The 22,257-nt window shown below is 40.2% G+C and overlaps 1 protein-coding gene across 1 annotated transcript in view; it reads left to right on the forward strand.

Annotated features, from left to right (window-relative positions):
- PLCH1 (phospholipase C eta 1) overlaps positions 1-22,257 on the forward strand; it is a 228,752-nt gene that overhangs the window by 196,314 nt on the left and 10,181 nt on the right. Inside the window, exons 13-19 of the mRNA XM_065942637.1 lie at positions 305-376; positions 3,452-3,543; positions 7,139-7,236; positions 12,964-13,143; positions 13,235-13,342; positions 14,796-14,920; positions 21,814-21,898. Coding sequence (XP_065798709.1) covers positions 305-376; positions 3,452-3,543; positions 7,139-7,236; positions 12,964-13,143; positions 13,235-13,342; positions 14,796-14,920; positions 21,814-21,898 — 760 coding nt within the window. The remainder of the gene's footprint in view (positions 1-304; positions 377-3,451; positions 3,544-7,138; positions 7,237-12,963; positions 13,144-13,234; positions 13,343-14,795; positions 14,921-21,813; positions 21,899-22,257) is intronic.

Consider the following 22,257-nt stretch of genomic DNA (forward strand, 5'->3'; position numbering starts at 1 on the left):
AGATCATGTGAATCACCTAATACATATTTGTAGGGATGGCAATTGGATCAGAGTCTAAACCTTTTTAGCAGGGTGGCTTTCTGTCCGCTGGAGCAGAGACCTCTAGCCTGTGCGTGTCCCCCTCTCTGAAGACAGACACAATACCTGCAGGGAGGTGGAGGGCAGAGCAGGAAGAAATGAGCAGCACCTGCTTGCTGCCCACCTGGAGGCAGAAGGAGAGAGGGGCCCCACGCCCTTCCACCAGAATTGAGGAAGAAACAAAAACAAAGAAGAAAAACAATCATTTTATGCTTTATTTACTCAGCATCCAGATGCAAAGGAAAGTGGAAAGAAAGCACATGGACGATCCCTCATGACCAACTTCGGAAAGCATAAGGTAAATGAATTAAGAGTGATAAGTGTGCGTAACTCAGTTAATTTAAAGATTCCAGAAGGTAACAGGAGAATATCATCATGACTTTGGAATAACGGTAGATTCCTTAAACAGGACCCCAGAAAAGGAAAAGATTGACAGTGAAACTACTTAAAATTTAAGAACTTCTGGTCATCAAAAGTATGAAAGAGCAAATAGCATACTGGGAAATAATATTTTCACTACACGTATCACACAAAGAACTTACATCCTGAATATATTTTAAAAAATCTCTACAAATCAATAGAAAGCACCCTAATTTTTAAAAAATGAGCAGAAGACTTAACTGTGCTTCACAAGAGATGATATCCAAGTGACTGATATGGAAAAGGTGCTCCCCTGATCAGTCCTGGGAAATGTAAATTAGAATGATGTTGAGATTCTGCATACATCCTCCACAATAACACCCTCACAGTATCTAGTCAACCGCTCTATGAACCATGAGCGGCTTATCAGCTCTATTGTGAGGTGTGTGTCAGGAGACTGAAGCAATGATATTTATAGGGGCCTTATTTGTAATAGTACAAATAGGAAACAGTTCAAATGTCTATCAGCAATAGAATGAATAAAAATGATGGTGTATTTGTGTAAGAGAATATCAGCAATGAGAATGACAAAACTACAACTACATGCAATAGTGTGATCTTTGCAAATAAGACATTGAGCAAAAGAAGCCAGACCCAGAAGAGTGCATATACTTTGAGTCCATTTATGTGAACCTCAAAAATTGGCAAAAAAAACAACAACTATGGGGTTAAAGTCAGGATAGTAGTTACTTCTGGGGAGAAGGTGATGACCAAGTGAGAGAATCTGAAGACTTTGGGGCAGATAACATTCCATTTCCTCATTTGGGTGGTTTCACGTGTGGAAAGCCATCATGCTGTATACTTACGGTTCTTGTACTTTTCTAAGTGTATGTGATACGTCAATAAAAAGGTAAAACATGTTACATAAGAAATCAGTTATTAAGTGATGAACTTTATGCATGAGGTTTCCCAAGGCCATTTCTTGTACTTTAAAGAACGTTATATCTAGAATTTCCTGCCCATCAATAGGATAATTTATTAAAAGTTTGGACAAAATAGTCATAATATACTGAAAACAATAAAAATGTTCTCCCACATAGACTGCTTAAGTAAATTATGATTCATTCACACAATGGACAATTATGCAGCCATTGAAAGATGATCTCTCTAAAGAGTTCGACATGCAAAACCTTAAAAAAGTAAGATGAAAACTGATTATATGGTATGCCAATGATGATGCGTCAAAACTTTATATAAAGAAAATACATCATCGTTTCTCCAAATACTTGTCGTTGATGATTATTACTTATTTCTGCTTTTTGCATTTTATATTTTAAGATGAACCTGAGAAATAGATTTATTAATTTTGTAACTTCAAATTACTAACTATATATGGAATTGAAGAGTATTTCATTTCTTGATTACAGCTACTCATTTAAATTAAAATTATTTTCCAAAGTAAAGCTTTTAGGGATTATTTCAGCTGCTACAGAATCGGACTTTATTATGTCTTAAGTCATAAGAATGAATGTCCTCAAGACTTTATAGATTATTTTTTTTAAAGTTAATAGTATTTTAGCCTGAAAGTTTATACAAAGTTTATACAACTTTCCATGCCATCTTATTTAATCATCACAAAAATAATAATCCTTTAAGATAGGTGTTATTTTTCTGCCTTTTAGAAAAAGTACAATAGGAAACTTGAGAGATTAACTGATTTATCAGTATGGTGAGAGGCCAGTCTGAAACATGAGCTCATCAGATGCTTGGACTCTGAACGCGGTGGTCCTCAAGGCATAACCAAGACCTAATAAGGTTCCAGACTAAATTGGTGCCCTGCTGTCAGTGCCGTAGATCGGACTGCATTTATGCCAATAGCGTAGCTTGCTTTTTTTGTTGATTGTGAGTGAGAAAATCTGGAAGGCAATTTAGTTCCATAGTAATGTGGGGATGGAGTCCCTTCCCTTTTCTAAGACATGTTCCCTGGATGTCCAGGGTACTTGTCGAAAAGTTTTACCTTTGTTTGCAGAAGCTGAGTTTTTGGTGACATGGTTTTCTACAGTTACTAGGGTCCCTCCCCATTATTTGTGTTGCTGAGATATGTGTTGCCGAATATTGGGTTTATTTCCAGTGTTGTGGGGATGAAACTGCATCATTGCTAAGAAGTTTTGTGTCTAACAGCTAATCTGTCCAAAGACATCAAGTTAGTCCTACAGTCTTTCAGCCTGAATCCCGTAGGTAATAATCATTCTGCTCTAGAAATTCAAAGGGGTCAAAATCTCAAAAGAACAGTTTGACTTAGATGAGTTTTTGAGTCCATACTGAACAAAAGCAGGAATGGTAGTTATTCATTTTAAAAATTACTGCTTGTCTTTTTTTTTAAAATGAAATCTGCCTTTCATGAGTAATTCAAAAGGAACAATGAGCTTTCTGTATGAGGATACTTTATCCCTTATAAGCATTTAAATAAATATTACAACTTGACCCTACCCCTCATAGGAACCTTTAATGCATGCCTAACAGTCTAAGACCTACATTTTATGTGCCTTAGAAGTCAGTTTCACAGCATGAAACCCTCAGTTTTGCCTTGATTGTTTTAAGATAATTTTGGCCAAAGACACTCTTTTTATTGGGCTTCCCAGGTGGGTGAGTGGTAAAGACACTGCCTGCCAATGCAGGACCCATAGGAGATGCAGATTTTATCTCTGGATTGGGAAGATCCCCTGGAGTAGGAAATGGTCACCACTCCAGTTTTCTTTCCTGGGAAATCCCGTGGAGAGAGGAGCCCGGCAGACTACAGACCATAGGGTCCCAAATGAGACAGACACGGCTTAGTGCCTAAGCAACAAATGCCTGTTGCTAAGGCAAGCTGAAATATTTGGTCAATTATTTTTCTCCAGGTTACTGTCCTTGTGTGTCTGCGTGTATCTTAAAGTTCATTTCATTCTCTGTATATTATAGACGTACCTGATGCAATGAGTTTATGTTAATTTTCTCTGATTTTTTCTGGCAGAAAACCACAAAATCACGGTCTAAACCTTACAGTACTGATGACGAGGAGGACTTACAGCAGAATCCTGGCAAGGAGACTGGCCAGCTATACCGGTAAGAAAGCTTCCCATGTTTCTTACTCAGGCTCCCAGGACCTCTCTATCCCCATCAGCTTGGCTAGCTAGTTGTATGTGTCTAGAAAATCAGGTCACAAGGTAAAGAGCTCAGTGCATGGGACATGTGATCAGGATATGAGATGATAATATATGTAGGGGACTTTTACTGCCTGGTGCAAAGTGGGCTCTTAATAAATGCTGGCTGTACCAGCTGCCAGGTAAAAGGTATCTTCAGAGAAGAGAGAAGGACCACATGAGCTAGCACAGAGACTGAAGTAGAAGACAGATGATAAGCATATGTGAAGAGCTGGGGATCTGGAATCAGTCAGACTTCAAACTCTTGCTCCTCCAACTTTAACATGGAACTTGGTAGGCTCCTCGTTTGTATCTGTTTCATAGGGTCATTGTGAGGATTAAAGGATTCAACTGTTTAGCCTGATGAGCCCTACCCTGATTAACTAAGTGCTCAAAAATACCAGCTGTCCTTTATTACTTCTTGCTGTTGAGTCACTCAGTCGTGCCTGACTCGTGACCCCCTGGACTGTAGCCCACCAGGCTCCTCTGTCCATGGGGTGCTCCAGGCAAAAATACTGGGGTGGGCTGCCATTTCCTCCTCCAAGGGATCTTCCTGACCCAGGGATCAAACCCAGGTCTCCTGCATTGGCAGGCGGATTCTTTACCACTGCGCCACCAGGGAGGCCTGCTTTATAATTGCCAGTAAAATATGGGATGAGTAAAATGACCATAATTTTAGAACCCAAATTGTGATACATGATTTGATATAGGCTTCTCACAAAGGAATATAAATTATATCCTTCACAGACAGATAGACAGATATACAAACGTGCCCATACACACACCTGTGGCCTTATTGAAAGACTAAAACAAAAAGCATAGAGGTCCTGTAGGAATGAATCACTTAGTGTTGAATAAATTTTATATTTGAGCCTCACTTCAACAGAATGTCCATATGTGAGATAGTAGCTAATTAGTAAGGGCAGAGGAGATGTGTATGGTCCTTACCCTCAGGGTGCAGAAAATTCAATATGTATAAATAGTTACACTAAAGGATATGAGAGAATAGAATCACTATCCAGGAGACCTCTGCTGTGAATGTTCTCAAATATAAGTTTGACAAAGGCTTAACTCTGAATCATCTTCCAACACAGGGATCAAGCCCGTATCTCTATGTCTCCTATTTTGGCAGGTGGGTTCCTTACCGCTAGTGACACCTGGGAAGCCCAGTAGCCAGGGAAGCTATCACACAAAATCATGTTCCATGCTTCACTTAAATCAATTAGAAATTTGCCCGTAATAGCTATCAAGGCCCAAGCATCTATGATTGTAGCCTTTTGAGACTTCAATAAACTAGCTCAATTTTCAGATAAGGATTAAAAAAAAACAAATTGTATGTAGCGATTCTCTGTAATATGCAGTGTCTTGTGGGCTTTACTTATCATTTCTAGGCATGGCTTCCCTCACATTCATTTATAATCATTTCCTTTCACAAAACCAGAGTTTTCACCTATGGCTACAGCGTTTCCTAATTACATGTTAAAGGAGGAACATGGACTCTTTCTTCCCATTGACTTTTATTCCTATTTGTGTTCATGTCTTCTTTCTCAAATGAGTTATTGACACATTTTGACCTTAATTCTTTTGTTGAATGTTTATAAATATCATCATGATAAGAATTTTTGTCTGATTTGTTCACTATTTTATCTCCATTAGGTGCTCAGTAAGTATTGACAGAGTGAATAAATCTATATCATCAATATTTAATTCCAGAACATTTTCACCACACCAAAAAGAAACTCTACCATTAAGAGAGATTTCCCACCCCTCTCTCCCCCAGCCCCTGATACCAACTCATCTACTTCTTTTGTTTTTTGACTGCACCCTGTGGCAGTGGGGATCTTAGTTCCGAGATCAGGGATCAAACTTGTGCCTCCTGTATTGGGAGTGTAGAGTCTTAACCACTGGGCCACCAGGAAAGTCCCCCAACTAATCTGCTTTTTGTCTATAGATTTGTCTTTTCTGGACATTACCTATAGATGGAATCCTACCATATTTGGCCCATTTTTGTCTGACTTCTTTCACTTAGTATAATATTTACAAGATTCATCCATATTGTAGAATGTATCAGTACTTCATCATTTTTATTGTTGAATAATATTCCATTGTATGAATATTGCTCTTTGTTCATTAGCTGAAGGATATTTAGGTTGCTTTTACATTCTGGCTTTTATAGATAATACTGCTATGAACATTCATTTCTAAGTTTTTTTGTAAATATAGGTTTTAATTTCTCTTGGGTATATAATTAAAAGTGGAACTGCTGAGTCACATGGTAACTGTTTCATTTTTTGAACTGCCAAACTATATTGGCAAAGCAATTGAGCCATTTAAAATTCTCCAGTAGGGTGTGAACATTCCAATTTCTCCTCATCTTTGCCAACACACATTATTACCTGCCCTTTTGGTTATAACCAACCTAGTAGACATGAAGTGGTATCTCATTTTAGTTTGGTTTGCATTTCCTCGATGACTAATGAGCTTCTTGTCATGTTCTTATTGGCCATCTGTGTATCTTTGGTGAGGACTGAAGTTTTTAAGGATTATATGTTTTCTGGGAGGAGAAAAGTGCTTCTGTGAAGGGACTGTGGTAATCTGTGGAGAATTTTACTGAGGCAAAGAGCAAGTGGTAGAATTTGTAAAGTTGTGAAGGAAAAGAAATTCTAGGAGTGGTTTATAGGATATATACTGTAGAGTTATATACAGAGAGTAAGTGATATTTGTCTTAAAAAAGTTGAAGAATATATTAATAGAAAAAGCATAAAGAAGAAAATAAAAATCACTATAAATATACCTCTAGAAGATAAGGCCTATGGAAAGTTTGGTGTATTTCTTGTTAGATGTATTATTGTTCAGTCACTAAGTCATGTCTGAGTCTTTGTGATCCCATGGACTGCCATACACCAGGCTTTCCTGTCCTTCACTATCTCCTGGAGTTTGTTCAAACTCGTTCATTGAGTTGGTGATGCCATCCAAGCATTTCATCCTCTGTTGCCCCCTTCTCCTCCTGCCGCCAATCTTTCCCAGCAACAGGGTCTTTTCCAATTAGTCAGCTTTTTGCATCAGGTGGCCAGAGTACTGGGGCTTCAGCTTCAGCATCAGTCCTTCCAATGCATATTCAGGGTTCATTTCCTTTAGGATTAACTGGTTTGATCTCCTTACAATCCAAGGGACTCTTAGATGTATAATTTGCTTTTTAGTCTAGGCTGGTTCTCCTTCTGCCAAAGTAGGGGGATTCCCTGGTAAACTCTGGTATTACTCCACAGTTGGGTAATGGTAGGAATCCAGCCCTTCACAACAGAACTCATAAATTCAGGAGAAGAGACTGTGGATAAAATCTGGCTGAATGGTGAACAAAGCCACATGAGTAGAGTGTTGTGGTGGAGACGGTGCTGAACTAAAAATCACATTTGGGTTCTAATCCTGGCTCCATCAGAGCAGGGAGGGAAGGTGGAGTAACCCAAAGCCCAAACCTCTTCCAGCTCTAAAACGTCATGAGTCCGGGGTGTGTTTTACAGGTTGGGCCGCCGAAGGAAAACCATGAAGCTGTGTCGAGAGCTCTCTGATTTGGTTGTGTACACAAACTCTGTGGCAGCCCAGGACATTGTGGATGATGGTAAGGCCTGAGTGTTTTTACTGCTGGATAAACACTCCTGACCTTTCTCTATCAGTTGTTAATTAAACTTTTGTTAATCGAATCATCAGCACACATTTCTGGAACTGCATAGAATCCAACTTGAGTGTCAGGAAACTGATTGCTGGAACGATGCTTATTTAGCTCACAGGGAGTGCTTTATTGATCACTTTGTTTGCCTAACTGGCTAGAGGTCAGAGACATTTCCCGCAGGCAGAGGAGGACTTGGTTATTAAAAAGGCAGATGGATCAGAGCAAGGTCTTCCCTGTGTTTAAACTATGGATACTTGACCTAGTTTGATGGTCAGATCACAGATGGCCATTCCAAGTGTGAATGACTAGAAGAAAGAGGAAATTAATTGGCGAAAATAACATCCTGAAATGCCCCAAATTTTCTCATTGAGAGTTTTGACCTTGATGAAAATAATTTAACCCACAGACTGCAGTTTAACAAAAAGAGCAGAAATTTCAGAAGCCTTTGCTCTTTCACAGTTTTTTACCCATCAATTACCATATATGGAGCTGAGAAATCCTAGTCACAACTCTTCTTAGCCTGACTTCTTGCTGGCTGCACTTTCTCCTTAGCCTTTTCTCTTCTCACTGGCGTTTTGTCCAGTCATTGAGTGCTTATAAAAATAGGCTATGGTCATGTGGGTTTTCAGTATAATTGTAGCTTCAGTGGAAGTGAAAATTACATCAGAGTCTCCCATTTTCTCATGTACCAGTGATACGAAAACAACACTGTGCTGAGTCTTGTGACCTCACAACCTCCAGGATTTTCCCTCAGATCTTTCTTTTTTCTTCCCCTGTTCTACAAGTGTATACTTTTTTATCTGCAGATTTTCTTCCCTTTGGTGTTGAATCCTTCTTCAGATGATGACAATTATTAAAAAACAAAACAAAACTGAACTTCATGTGTGAGAATATGAGAACCTGTAGACTTCTGAGAAAGTGAACATCACATCTTTTTTCCAGATTCTTTTCCATTATAAGTTTTTTTTTTTTATTAGTTGGAGGCTAATTACTTCACAACATTGCAGTGGGTTTTGTCATACATTGATATGAATCAGCCATAGAGTTACACGTATTCCCCATCCCGATCCCCCCTCCCACCTCCTTCTCCACCCGATTCCTCTGGGTCTTCCCAGTGCACCAGGCCCGAGCACTTGTCTCATGCATCCCACCTGGGCTGGTGATCTGTTTCACCATAGATAAGATACATGCTGTTCTTTTGAAACATCCCACCCTCACCTTCTCCCACAGAGTTCAAAAGTCTGTTCTGTACTTCTGTGTCTCTTTTTCTGTTTTGCATGTAGGGTTATCGTTACCATCTTTCTAAATTCCATATATATGCGTTAGTATACTGTATTGGTCTTTATCTTTCTGGCTTACTTCACTCTGTATAATGGGCTCCAGTTTCATCCATCTCATTAGAACTGATTCAAATGAATTTTTTAACGGCTGAGTAATATTCCATGGTGTATATGTACCACAGCTTCCTTATCCATTCATCTGCTGATGGGCATCTAGGTTGCTTCCATGTCCTGTCTATTATAAACAGTGCTGCGATGAACACTGGGGTGCACGTGTCTCTTTCAGATCTGGTTTCCTCAGTGTGTATGCCCAGAAGTGGTATTGCTGGGTCATATGGCAGTTCTATTTCCAGTTTTTTAAGAAATCTCCACACTGTTTTCCATAGTGGCTGTACTAGTTTGCATTCCCACCAACAGTGTAAGAGGGTTCCCTTTTCTCCACACCCTCTCCAGCATTTATTGCTTGTATAGCAGCCATCCTGACTGGCATGTAATGGTACCTCATTGTGGTTTTGATTTGCATTTCTCTGATAACGAGTGATGTTGAGCATCCTTTCATGTGTTTGTTAGCCATCTGTATGTCTTCTTTGGAGAAATGTCTGTTTAGTTCTTTGGCCCATTTTAATTTCACAATTTGTATGGAGATACAAAAAACCTCGAATAGCCCAAGTAATCTTGAGAAAGAAGAATGGAACTGGAGGAATCAACCTGCCTGACTTCAGACTCCATTATAAGTTATTATAAGATGTTGAATTTAGTCCCTTGTGCTACACAGTAGGAGCTTGTTGTTTATTTTATGTATTTTGTTCTTGTTTTTGTTCAGTTTCTTAGTCCTGTCTGACTCTGTGACTCCAGGGACTGCAGCACCCCAGGCTTCCCTGTCCTTCACCACCTCCTGGAACCTGCTCAGACTCATGTCCATCGAGTTGGTGATGCCATCCAACCATCTTGTCCTCTGTTGTCCCCTTCTCCTTCTGCCTTCAATGTTTCCCAGCCTCAGGGTCTTTTCTAATGAGTCAACTCTTTGCATCAGGTGGCCAAAGTATTGAACCTTCAGCATCAGTCCTTCCAGTGAATATTCAGGACTGATTTCTTTTAGGATTGACTGGTTTGATCTCCTTGCAGCCTAAGGGACCCTCAAGAGTCTTCTCCAACACCACAGTTCAAAAGCATCAGTTCTTTGGTATTCAGGCTTCTTTATGGTCCAACTCTCACATCCATTCATGACTACTGGAAAAACCATAGCTTTGACTATGTGGATTTTGTTGGCAAAGTAATGTTTCTGCTTTTTAATATGCTGTCTATGTTTGTCACAGCTTTTCTTCCATGGTACTTCCCTAGTGGCTCAGACGGTAAGGAATCTGCCTTCAATTCAGGAGACCTGGGTTTAATCCCTGGGTTGAGAAGATCCCCCAGAGGAGGGCCTGGCAACCCACTCTAGTATTCTTGCCTGGAAAATTCCAGGGACAGAGGAGCCTAGCAGGCTACAGTCCATGAGGGTCACAAAGAGTCGGACTTGACTGAGTGACTAACACTTTCCCTTTCTTCCAAGGAGCAAGCATCTTTTATTATTATTTTTTAATTAATTAATTAATTAATTTTACTTTACAACATTGTATTGGTTTTGCCATACATTGACTTGAATCCTCCATGGGTGTACATGTGTTCCCCATCGTGAACCCCCCTCCCACCTCCCTCCCCATCCCATCCCTTTAATTTCATGGTTGCAGTCACCATCTGCAGTGATTTTGGAGCCCAGGAAAATAAATTCTGTCACTGTTTCCATTAATAGTTGTATATATTAATCCCAAACTCCTAATTTATCCCTCCTCTTTCCTCTTTTGTAACCATAGGTTTGTTTTCTGTGTCTGTGAGTCTATTTCTATGGTGTAAATGAGTTCATTTGTGTCATGCTTTAGATCCCACATGTAAATTATATCATGTAGTATTTGTCTTTCTTTGTCTGACTTACTTAGTATGATAATCTTTAGGTTCATCCGTATTGCTGGAATGGCATTATTATGTTCTCTTTTATGGCTGAGTTTTCTGTCGTGTGTGTGTGTGTGTGTGTATACGCACACACCCCACATCTTCTTTTCCATTCATCTGTGGACGGACATTTAAGTTGCTCCCATGTCTCAGCTATTGTAAATAGCACTGCTATGAGCATCACGATGCATGTATCTTTTTGAATTAGAGTTTTTGTGTTATCTGGATATATGCCCAGGAGTGGGATTGCTGGATCATATGGTAGCTCTATTTTTAGCATTTTAAGGAACCTCCACACTTTTTAATATAGTGGCTGCTACAGTTTGCATTCCCAGCAATAGTGTGGTGGTGGTAGTGGTGGTTTAGTTGCCAAGTCGTGTCTGACTGTTGTGACCCCGTGGACTGTAGCCCGCCAGGCTCCTCTGTGCATGGGATTCTCCAGGCAAGAATACTGGAGTGGGTTGTCATTTCCTTCTCCAGGGAATCTTCCCAATCCAGAAATCGAACCCAGGTCTCCGGCATTGCAGGCAGATTTTTTACTGACTGAGCTACAAGGGAAGTCAATAACTGCCTACAGCTAGAAAATAAACTTGGGAAGTATTTTAATGGAGTTAGAGGTATATTTGGTTCATAGAAATATAATTTCTACTGCACGCCTCAAGAAATCATAATCCCATTAGCTTAATGGAAAATAATATTGAGGATTGTTTAGTTCTTGAACATCACCTATTTTTGTCTTGTGTGTGTGTGTGTGTGTGTGTGTGTGTGTGTGTGTGTGGGTACACCACAAAGTAAGTAATAGACAATGAATGCATGGCTTATCCTAATGCAAAACAACTCAGCTCTATTAATATGCTAATTGACATGTGCCTAATTAGCAAGGTCATCTTATTGATGATGTGGTGTGCCTAATTTATGTAGAGAGAGGAAACAGCGGTACTAATTTTAGTGCTGTTACATCTGAACGTGGTTTGTCAAAAAGATTATATTTTCTCTTAGTATAGTTAAAGTATTCCTCATCAACTTCTACAAGTATGATCATTTTTAGTATGCTTGAGATATGTAACCTCTGCTAAAAAGTTATGTCAATAAGATATATACGATAAGGAATCTGTATGCAGGAAATCATCAAATTAAACACTCTAATTCTCTAATTTCTTTGCTTCTCACTTGTATTTATGACTGTTTCAAGTTCCAACTCTAGAATGTAGTTGCTAGTCAATTTGGCCAGTATTTAATATCTAAGACTTACAACCCCGAGGACCACAGGGGCCCTGGGAGACTGTGCACAAATCAATTTGTACAGTCTAGATATAGTTCAGGCCCAGTAAAACAGTAATTCAACTCTGGTTCATGGGCCATGTCCTTCAGTCTGGGTTCAGAGTACACACTGGAATGAAAATAACACTCTGGGTAAGTTTAGGTCTTTATCTAGGCTGGCCTCTTCCAACAGGTCCAGATGAGATTGGGTGGTCATTTTGGGGATGAGGTATGGATATTTAGTGAAGGAGTGAGAGTGGTGGGACATTCTAGATGTGTGGCACAAAAAGATAGAATTGGGAGAAAGGGGTAGGATATTAAATATTTGGAGGTTTACTCCATCGTGACCCCCTAACCTGTAGCATTGTTGATCCTAGATTATCCCTTTCTGATGATGCTTCAAGCAGAAACTTTGATGTCAACTTCCTGTTTGTTTGTTTTTTTACCTCCCATTTTTCCCCCATTATTTATAAACTTGGCTAGGTGGATGATTGTTGTTATTTCTGAAACTTTTATTTCTTTATAATATCCTTTTGAATTCTTTTTCCATTATTATTCCTTTCTCCCAAACAGGTTTTGACTGGCTTCAAGATTCTATTCAAATCAACTTTAAAACCCAATTTTCCTGCTTTGGAATTAGTCTTTTCCCTTTATTTTCTTAATGTGCAAATGCAGTCACTTAATGTGTTTCACATGTGTGCTTTCTAAATGATGCCTTCCATGATTGTCTCCCTTTTATCAGCAATGAGTTGCATAGATAGTTTTATTTATCCTTAGGTGTCTTTGTTTTCTGGCAAAGCTCTTCTGTTTGAATCAGGCACCTAGAAAATGTTTCCTCTTGCCCTCTTCCTACTAGCCAGATCAACATGAAGGAGAGAGATGAGAGAGAATTCTCTTGAGAGAATATGGGATTCAAAAATAGACAGTTATCTGAACAAGAGGCAAAGCTCTCATCTGAAATGGCAAAAGAGCCCTGGGAGTGGGATTTTACAGATCTTTCTTGCGAAGGAGCTGGGCCTCTTCCGGTTGAATTCACTCTTTTGCTCTGCAATTTATTATTGGTGAAATCGGACTCAGGGTCTTTCATGAGTGGAATTTTCTTTGCTGCAGGTCTCATTTTCTGTTTCCTTTGTTAAAACTGTGTTAGGAACCACAGGAAACGTGTTGTCCTTCAGTGAAACAAGAGCACATCAAGTGGTTCAGCAGAAATCAGAGCAGTTCATGATTTATAACCAAAAGCAGCTCACGAGGATTTATCCCTCCGCCTACCGCATCGATTCCAGTAACTTCAACCCTCTGCCCTACTGGAACGCAGGCTGCCAGCTAGGTGTGTATGCCTCTGGGAGGAGCAGTTCTCCGTGTGTCTTGAGTCTAGGCTGCTATCTTACCTCATTCTCTTAAACTTTGAACTTGCACAGTGGCACTGAACTACCAGTCCGAAGGGCGAATGATGCAGTTAAATCGAGCCAAATTCAAGACAAACGGCAATTGTGGCTACGTTCTCAAACCCCAGCAGATGTGCAAAGGTGTGTGTTCATTTCACAGTCGTATCTCTGAATGCAAGAGACCTTTACTGAAGGAGCACGCGGGAAAGCAGAGTGCCTCAGTGTTTTGCAACATGATTTTTAAAAACGAGAAAAATTAAGTATTGGAGTGTAAATGAAGAACCCTTTTCAAAAAATACTTATTTTTAATCGAAGGTTAATTGCAATATTGTGTTGGTTTCCAACCATACATCAACATGGGTCAGCCATAGGTATACATATGTCCCCTCCCTCACACCTCCCACCTCAGCCCAGCCCTCTAGGAGGTCACAGAGCCCTGGTTTGCGTTCCCTGAGTTATAGGGCAAATGCCTGTTGGTTATCCTATTTTACATATGTTAGTGCATGTGTTTCCATGATCCTGCTTCTGTTTGTCCCAGCCTCTTCTTCCTGCCCCCTCTACCGTGTCCGTAAGTCTGTTCTCTCTGTCTGCATCTCCACTGCTGCCCTACAAATAGATTCATCAGTACCATCTTTCTAGACTTCCATATATATGTGTTAATATGCAATATATTTGTTTTTCTCTTTCTGACTTACTTCACTCTGTATAGTAAGCGCTAGGTTCATCCACCTCATTAGCACTGACTGAAATGTGTTCCTTTTTAATGGCTAAGTAATATTCCACTGTGTGTATGTACCACATAATCTTTACCCATTCATCTGTCCACGGGTATCTAGGTTGCTTCCATGTCCTAGCTGTTGTAAATAGTGCTGCAGTGAACAATGGGATACATGTGTCTTTTTCAGTTATGGTTTTCTCAGTGTTTATGCCCAGTATTGGGATTGTTGGGTCATATGGTAATTTTATTCCCCAATAAAATTTTTTTTTAAGTTTTTTAAGGAATCACCATACTGTCTTCCATAGTGGCTGTATCAACTTGGAATGTAAATAACTCTTGTCACCACTCTAATAATTCGGTAGCCTTCCCTGGTAGGCTGGTGTTTGGCCTTCCCCTATAGCTCAGCTGGTAAAGAATCCACCTGCAATGCAGGAGACCCCAGTTCGATTCCTGGGTCAGGAAGATCCCCTGGAGAAGGGATAGGCTACCCACTCTAGTATTCATGGGCTTCCCTGGTGGCTCAGATGGTGAAGAATCTGCCTGCAATGCGGGAAACCTGGATTCAGTCCCTGGGTTGGGAAGATCCCCTAGAAGAGGGCATGGTTACCCACTCCAGTATTCTTGCCTGAAGAATCCCCATGGACAGAGGAGCCTGGCAGGCTACAGTCCATGGGGTTGCAAAGAGTCGGACATGATTGAGTGACTTAACCACCCATGCAGCATATTTAATTCTTTAAATCCCAGGCTCCTCTGTCCATGGGGATTCTCCAGGCAAGAATGCTGGAGTGGGTTGCCATTCCCTTCTTCAGTATGTGTGCATATGTATGTGTAATTTCCATGCTACCAACCTTAAATTTTAACCTCTATTTGTCTTAGGTACTTTCAACCCTTTCTCAGGTGATCCACTTCCTGCCAACCCCAAAAAACAGCTCATCCTGAAAGTGATCAGTGGACAACAACTCCCCAAACCTCCAGATTCCATGTTTGGAGACCGTGGAGAGGTAAACCATGTATGACAAAGTGGTTAATTATGTGATTATCTTATTGTGTTTACGTTTCATCTGAGGGTGCTGTGTATGTGTGTGTGTGTGTTTGTAAATGAGCCCTGACCTCAGCTTCTCAGATATTAATGACTTACTGGCAAAGTACACACAATTCCTTCTGGAGTGCAGGGCATCATCTATTTTGGAGGCGTGAGTGCAATACAAGTCAATTCACAATCCAAGGAGGACGCTGGCAATGCTAAACTGAGATGCAAGGAGCAATTTTGTTATCAATAGAAACATTGAACAGGAGAATGTCTTACCCTCTCTGCATTTTTCATCTGCTGTGACCCTCATCTCTGCTGCACATTGGCCACCTGCTCCCTGGCCACAGGCCACTCTTGCCTTGCTGCACTTCTGTTGCATGATTTTACAATGTCTCCCTGTGTGGCCACAGCCTTCGCTCTTTCCAGAGCTGTCATTCCACGATTCCCACGATACCTGCTCTTGGCCTTCTGGGCCTGTTTCCTCTCTATCTGTCAGCCCCTCCTCTGCCCATGTCCTTCCTCTCAGGAGTCGTCCATCACTTCAGGCTGTTTGCCTCTCCCACCTATTAAACTATCCTTTCTGGATCTCGGCTGTCGATGGGGAAACCACATAGCTCTGAGTGGTCCCACCATCAGCTCTGTCTCTGATCTTTGCTGAGTTCTGCAGTGCCGCCCAGCTCCACCTGATCAGCCCTTCATCACGTTTCCCGTCCTGGGTATTGTCAGCCTCTTCTCCTCAAACATGTATTCTCATCACTTTCTCATCTTTAGCACCTGGCTCCACGTCCTGCCTCTTAGGAAGTAGAGCCTCAGATGGGGCCGTGTCTTCTGTGTCATCTGGAATGCCTCTGGCCTAGTCTCAGCCACCATCAGCTCTTGGCATTTCCGCTGCAGTAGGCTCTCAGCTCACCGGTCTCCCTGCTTCCATTCTGTCCTCTCAGCAGCAAGAATAATTATGTTGGTAGTATCAGAAAGTTTCTCCTTACTTCCTCTTCTTTCCCTTTTTTCTTTGTTGTCTGCAGAAGGGAAGACTCACTTCCTATATTTCCCCCAAACTTTTTGCTTTGAAGAATTTCAGTCCTTAGAAAAACCACAGGAATAGCAGAATGAACACTGTACCTTCAGCATCTAGATTCACCAATTAACTTACTAAATTTTGTTACTTTCGCTTTATCTTCCTTTCATGTGTAAATGAATATATGGTAAATATACATATATAGTTATGCACTTGAAAGGGAGAGGTAAAGTAAATATAACGAAGCTTAATTATATGTGTATGTATTTAATAATATACATACACACACACACACTCATACACATATATATATACCTTTGCTTTTCTTTGGAGAATTATTTGAGAGTAAGTTAACATCATGACCCCGACCCTTAAATAGTTCAACATTTTTCTCTCCTTTTTTAATTTAATATAAATCAATATACTTATTTTTAATATTTATTTGGCTGTTCCGGGTCTTAGTTACAACCTTTGGGATCTTTAGTTGCAGCATGTGGGATCTAGTTTCCTGACCAAAGATGGAACCTAGGTCCCCTGCATTGGGTGCAAGGAATCTTAGCCACTGGACCACCTGGGAAGTCCAGGCATTTCTCTCTTAAGGACGAGAAGATTGAGACTTTCCTGGTGGTCCAGTGGCTAAGACTCCATGCTCTCAGTATAAGAGGTGTCCAGGTTCAATCCCTGATCTGGGAACTGGATCTCACATGCCACAACTAAAGATCCTGAATGCTGCAGTGAATACCCAGCACAGCCAAATTTATTCATTAATTAATTTTTAAAAAAGAACAAAGTTATTCTGTATAACTGCAATAACTCGTGTCATTAGATATTGGCACAATAATATATTTTTCTGCTATTTTATTTTTTTTCTGCTATTTTATTTTATTTTTTGTTTCTTTTAGACCCTCAGAACAACTTTATCCATCTTTTTAAAAATTTTAAAATACAGTTTTGAAAGATTGCTTTCCATTTACAATTATTGCAAAGTGTTGGCCGTATTGTCTGTGTTGTAAAGTACATCCTTGACTGTATCTTACACCCAGGAGTTTGTTGGTACAATAATCTTATTTAATATAATATCTGTATTAGTTTTACCACATTGTCCCAAAATTGTTCTTACATTATTTTTTTTTTTCTTTTTAGATTCAGAATCCAATTAAGAATCACACATTGCTCTTAGTTGTCATTTCTCTTTGGTCTTTTAAAATGTAGAACACCATTCTACATTTTTGTAGTTCTCCAGTTTTGTTGTCATTATATTGATATCTTTTAAAATAAATGTCTAAGCCAGTTGTGTCCATAATGTCCTTCAGTTTGGATTTACCTGATTGTTTGTTCATGATTTAGTTCAGTTTAGTCGCTCAGTCGTGTCTGACTCTTGGTGACCCCATGGACTACAGCACACCAAGCTCCCCTGTCCATCACCAACTCCCAGAGATTATTCAAACTCATGTCCATCAGGGTCTTTTCCAACTCATGTGCATCAGGTCTTTTGCATCAGGTGGCCAAAGTACTACAGTTTCAGCTTCAACATCAGTCCTTCCAGTGAATATTCAGGACTGATTTCCTTTAGGATGGACTGGTTGGATCTCCTTGCAGTCAAGAGTCCTCCAACACCACAGTTCAAAAACATCAATTCTTCGGTGCTCAGTTTTCTTTACAGTCCAACTCACATCCATACATCACTTTGGAAAAACCAGAGCTTTGACTAGATGGACCTTTGTTGGCAAGTAATAGCTCTGCTTTTTAATATGCTGTCTAGGTTGGTCATAGCTTTTCTTCCGAGGAGCAAGCGTCTTTTAATTTCATGGCTGCAGTCACCATCTCCATTGATTTTGGAGCACAAAAAATAAAGTCTCTCACTGTTTCCATTGTTTCCCCATCTATTTGCCATGAAGTGATGGGACTGGATGCCATAATCTTAGTTTTCTGAATGTTGAGTTTTAAGCCAACTTTTTCACTCTCCTCTTTCAGTTCCATCAAGAGGCTCTTTAGTTCTCCTTCACTTTCTGCCATAAGGGTGGTGTCATCTGCATATCTGAGGTTATTGATATTTCTCCTGGCAATCTTGATTCTAGCCTGTGCTTCATCCAGCCCAGCGTTTCTCATGATGTACTCTGCATGTAAGTTAAATAAGCAGGGTGACAATATACAGCCTTGACGTACTCCTTTCCTGATTTGGAACCAGTCTGTTGTTTCATGTCCAGTTCTAACTTTTGCTTCTGGATCTGCGTACAGATTTCTCAGGAGGCAGGTAAGGTGGTCTGGTATTCCCATCTCTTGAAGCATTTTCCACAGTTTGTTGTGATCCACACAGTCAAAGGCTTTGGCGTGGTCAATAAAGGAGAAGTAGATGTTTTTCTGGAACTCTCTTGCTTTTTCGATGATCCAACAGATGTTGGCAATTTGATCATTTAGAAGTTCACGGTTCGCGTACTGTTGAAGCCTGGCTTGGAGAATTTTGAGCATTACTTTGCTAGCGTGTGAGATGAGTGCAATTGTGCGTGATGAGAATCAGAATAAACATATTTGTCAGGAATGCTACGGGTGCAATGTGTTCCCTCCTCAGTGCATCATATCAGGGGCCACGTTATGTCGGTTTATCCCAGGACCGATAATGTTACTTGGCTGAGGGAGTTCCTTCCAGATGTTTCTCATCGCATAGTTATCCCTTTATCTCTGTAATATATAGTTTGTGGTATTAAAGCAATCTTTTAAATGTATGAGGAGTATCTTTATTTTATAATTAAAATAAAATTCAACCTCTTGAGGCTGAATGAGGTGGCTCGTGAGGTTCTCTGTCAGATTTTAACTCTTTATTGAGCCATAGAAAAAGATGGTATCAGATGAGGCCTTTGGGCACTTTCTCAGTATTTTTAAATCATACAATAAACAGATAAAGTGACACTTTAGCAAGCTAATTATATTGAAGTTCACTTGTCAATATATTAGAAACAAGTTGTGGCATACAAATATGTGTGCAATAAATAGCAGGATCTAGAGAGGGGTTGAATAACTATTAGATGAGTATGGGTGACACACGGAGATTTCTGTCACAACCATAATCTGACTTAAACATCTGTGATTCCTGTCAGACACAAAGTTATGGGACTAATATTCTATTTGTGTTTTATGGAAACTGGAAATACAAGTGAAAATACAGCTTTCCTCTCATCTTGGCTCCTTGAATTCTCAGCCTGTGATCTCTCACACTATTCATTATCTCTGAGAGTGAAATAACTTTTCTTGCTCCCAATCAGAAAATTGTCATCTTTAATTTTCACCTTTTCTTTGCTCTCCACATCTACCCAGTTACCATCTCCTAGATATTCTGCCTCCCAAATCTCCCAAGTTCCATTGTTCAGTTCCATTGTCCTGGCATGCCACCTGGATTACAGCTTGATGAAGCGGACACTGCTCAGCTTTATAGATGAGGAAACTGAAGCACAGATGTGACACAATTTGCCCAGGTTGGGCCGTGTTGAAGCAGGAAGTGGCCCTTCAATCCTGTGGTGGCTGCTGCTTTTTTTTCCTAATTGGAGGATGATTGCTTTACGACACTGTTGGTTTCTGCTGCACAACAGTGCGAATCAGCTCTAAGTATCCATTTATCTCCTCCCTCTCGAGCCTCCCTCCCACCTGCCCCCGTTCCATGCCTCTAGGTTATCACAGAGCACCAAGCTGAGCTCCCCGTGTTAATGCAGCTGCCTCCCACTAGCTATGTATTTTACACATGATAGTGTATATATGTCAGTGCTGCTCTCTGTGGCTTCTTAAATTCCTTAATTGAGATTTAATTAAATTAAACCTGTTAAATTCCTTACAAACAGAAGTCATATTTATTAGCTGCCCCCAAATTCAAGACCTCCAGTGGTACAGTTTTACCATACAGTTCTATTCTATGGAAAAACTTCTGGTTTCAAAGAATTAATTCAAAATGTGCAAACTTTAGCTGACTTATTTAGTAAACCAAAAATATGTCTATCTACCTGTCTCAAAGTGTTCCATCAGACCTCTATCTTATATTCCCTGACACTCCCCTCCCCAAACTGTATTCTTCTTACTCTCCAAACTCCTAAAACAGTGTTTTCCCAGACTTAGTAATTCCCTCCTTCTGGGTCCTTTGGGATTTTATTCCTTAATTGCTCCTTATCCAGTACTGGAGTGACAAAAGAGAGCTTACAAATAGCCAACAAAGGAAGATTCCTCACCCAGAGGATAGGGATGTGCGGGAGGTAAAGGTTTTTTTTTTTTTTTTTGGCCGTGCCACCTGGCATGTGGGACCTTAGTTCCCTACAGTGGAACCACTAGACCACAAGAGAATTCCCTCATATTTTTCACCTTTTTAAATACTTTAAACTTTGCACCATAGTACTCAATTGACTTAACTATGTTAAATTGCACAAGTCCAGTGTGGATAACTTGATTAATTATTATGTACCCAGGTCAAGACAGAACATATCCAGCACCTCCAGAAGGCTTCCGTACACCTTCCCACTCAATATCTACCCCTAAGCCTCCACTCCTTCCATCAGATAGCAGCCCAATCACAATAGATTGATTTAGTCTGTGCTTAAACGTTATGTAAATAGACTCTGACATATATGTAAATAAACTCATATATACATCAGTTCAGGTCAGTTCAATTGCTCAGTCATGTCCGACTCTTTGTGACCCCATGAACTGCAGCATGCCAGGCCTCCCTGTCCATCACCAATTCCCACAGTCCACCCAAACCCATGTCCATTGAGTCAGTGATGCCATCCAACCATCTCATCCTCCATTGTCCCCTTCTCCTCCTGACCCCAATCCTTCCCAGCATCAAGATCTTTTCAAATGAGTCAGCTCTTCGCATCAGATGGCCAAAGTATTGGACCTTCAGCTTCAACATCAGCCCTTACAATGAACACCCAGGACTGATCTCCTTTAGGATGGACTGGTTGGATCCCCTTGCAGCCCAAGGGACTCTCAAGAGTCTTATCCAACACCATAGTTCAAAAGCATCAATTCTTCAGTGCACAGCTATCTTTAGAGTCCACCTCTCACATCCATACATGACTACTGGAAAAACCATAGCCTTGACTAGACGGACCTTTGTTGGCAAAGTAATGTCTCTGCTTTTTAATATGCTGTCTAAGTTGGTCATAACTTTCCTTTCAAGGAGTAAGTGTCTTTTAATTTCATAGCTGCAGTCACCATCTGCAGTGATTTTGGAGTCCCCCAAAATAAAGTCAGCCACTGTTTCCCCATCTATTTGCCATAAAGTGATGGGACTGGATGCCATGATCTTAGTTTTCTGAATGTTGAGCTTTAAGTGAACTTTTCCCTCTCCTCTTTCACTGTCATCAAGAGGCTCTTTAGTTCTTCTTCACTTATATATTGAAATGTATATATACCCTTTTATGACTTGTTTCAAATTTTGGTTATGTAGAGAACTTTGTTATCTTTTTATTGTTGTTTTGTTTTATTAAATGAGTACTCCACCATTTATCCATCTTACTCATTATGGACATTTAGTTTGTTTCCAGTGTGTGGCTATTATGAATTCACCTGCTCTGAGCATTTTTGCATAGACAGAAGCTCTCATTTCTGTTGGGAACATACCCTCAACTAGAGTCACAGATTCTTTGGATAAAGTTTGTGTAGCATTAGTAGATATTGGTTAGGGTTAGTGTAATCTTTTTTCTTTCATGCCTCAGATCTGACTCTGTTGCACCTGATACAGTTTCTCTTTGTTAGTAAGTACCTAAGTGGGTTGCTGTTGATAAGTGACATTTTGGCCAATATTCTTCAATTAATGTGTAGAAATGTATCAGTGATAATAACTAATGCTTTTAATCTCTTTATAGATCATTGATCCTTTTGTTGAAGTTGAAATTATTGGATTGCCAGTAGATTGTTCTAAAGATCAAACTCGTGTGGTAGATGACAATGGTAAGATCTCTGTTCACTTTTAATAAAGGTGCTCTAGAGGTAGAGTTTGCACCGAAAAGGAAAAATGTGTCTTGTGTGGGCTTCCCTGGTGGCTCAGATAATAAAGAATCTGCCTGCAATGCAGGAGACCTGGGTTCAATCCCTGTGTTGGGAAGATCGCCTGGAGAAGGGCATGGCAGCCCACTCCAGTATTCTTGCCTGGAGAATCACCATGGACAGAGGAACCTGGTGGGCTATAGTCCGTGGGGTCACAAAGAATCAGACTGAGCAACTAAGCATGGCACAGAGATAGAATTTGCACCGAAAAAGTAAAATGTGTCTATGTAGAAGATAAACCAATCTTTAAAATCTAGAACTGC

The sequence above is a fragment of the Muntiacus reevesi genome, chromosome 8 (assembly GCF_963930625.1).
Source record: "Muntiacus reevesi chromosome 8, mMunRee1.1, whole genome shotgun sequence".
In the NCBI taxonomy this organism is placed as follows: domain Eukaryota; kingdom Metazoa; phylum Chordata; class Mammalia; order Artiodactyla; family Cervidae; genus Muntiacus; species Muntiacus reevesi.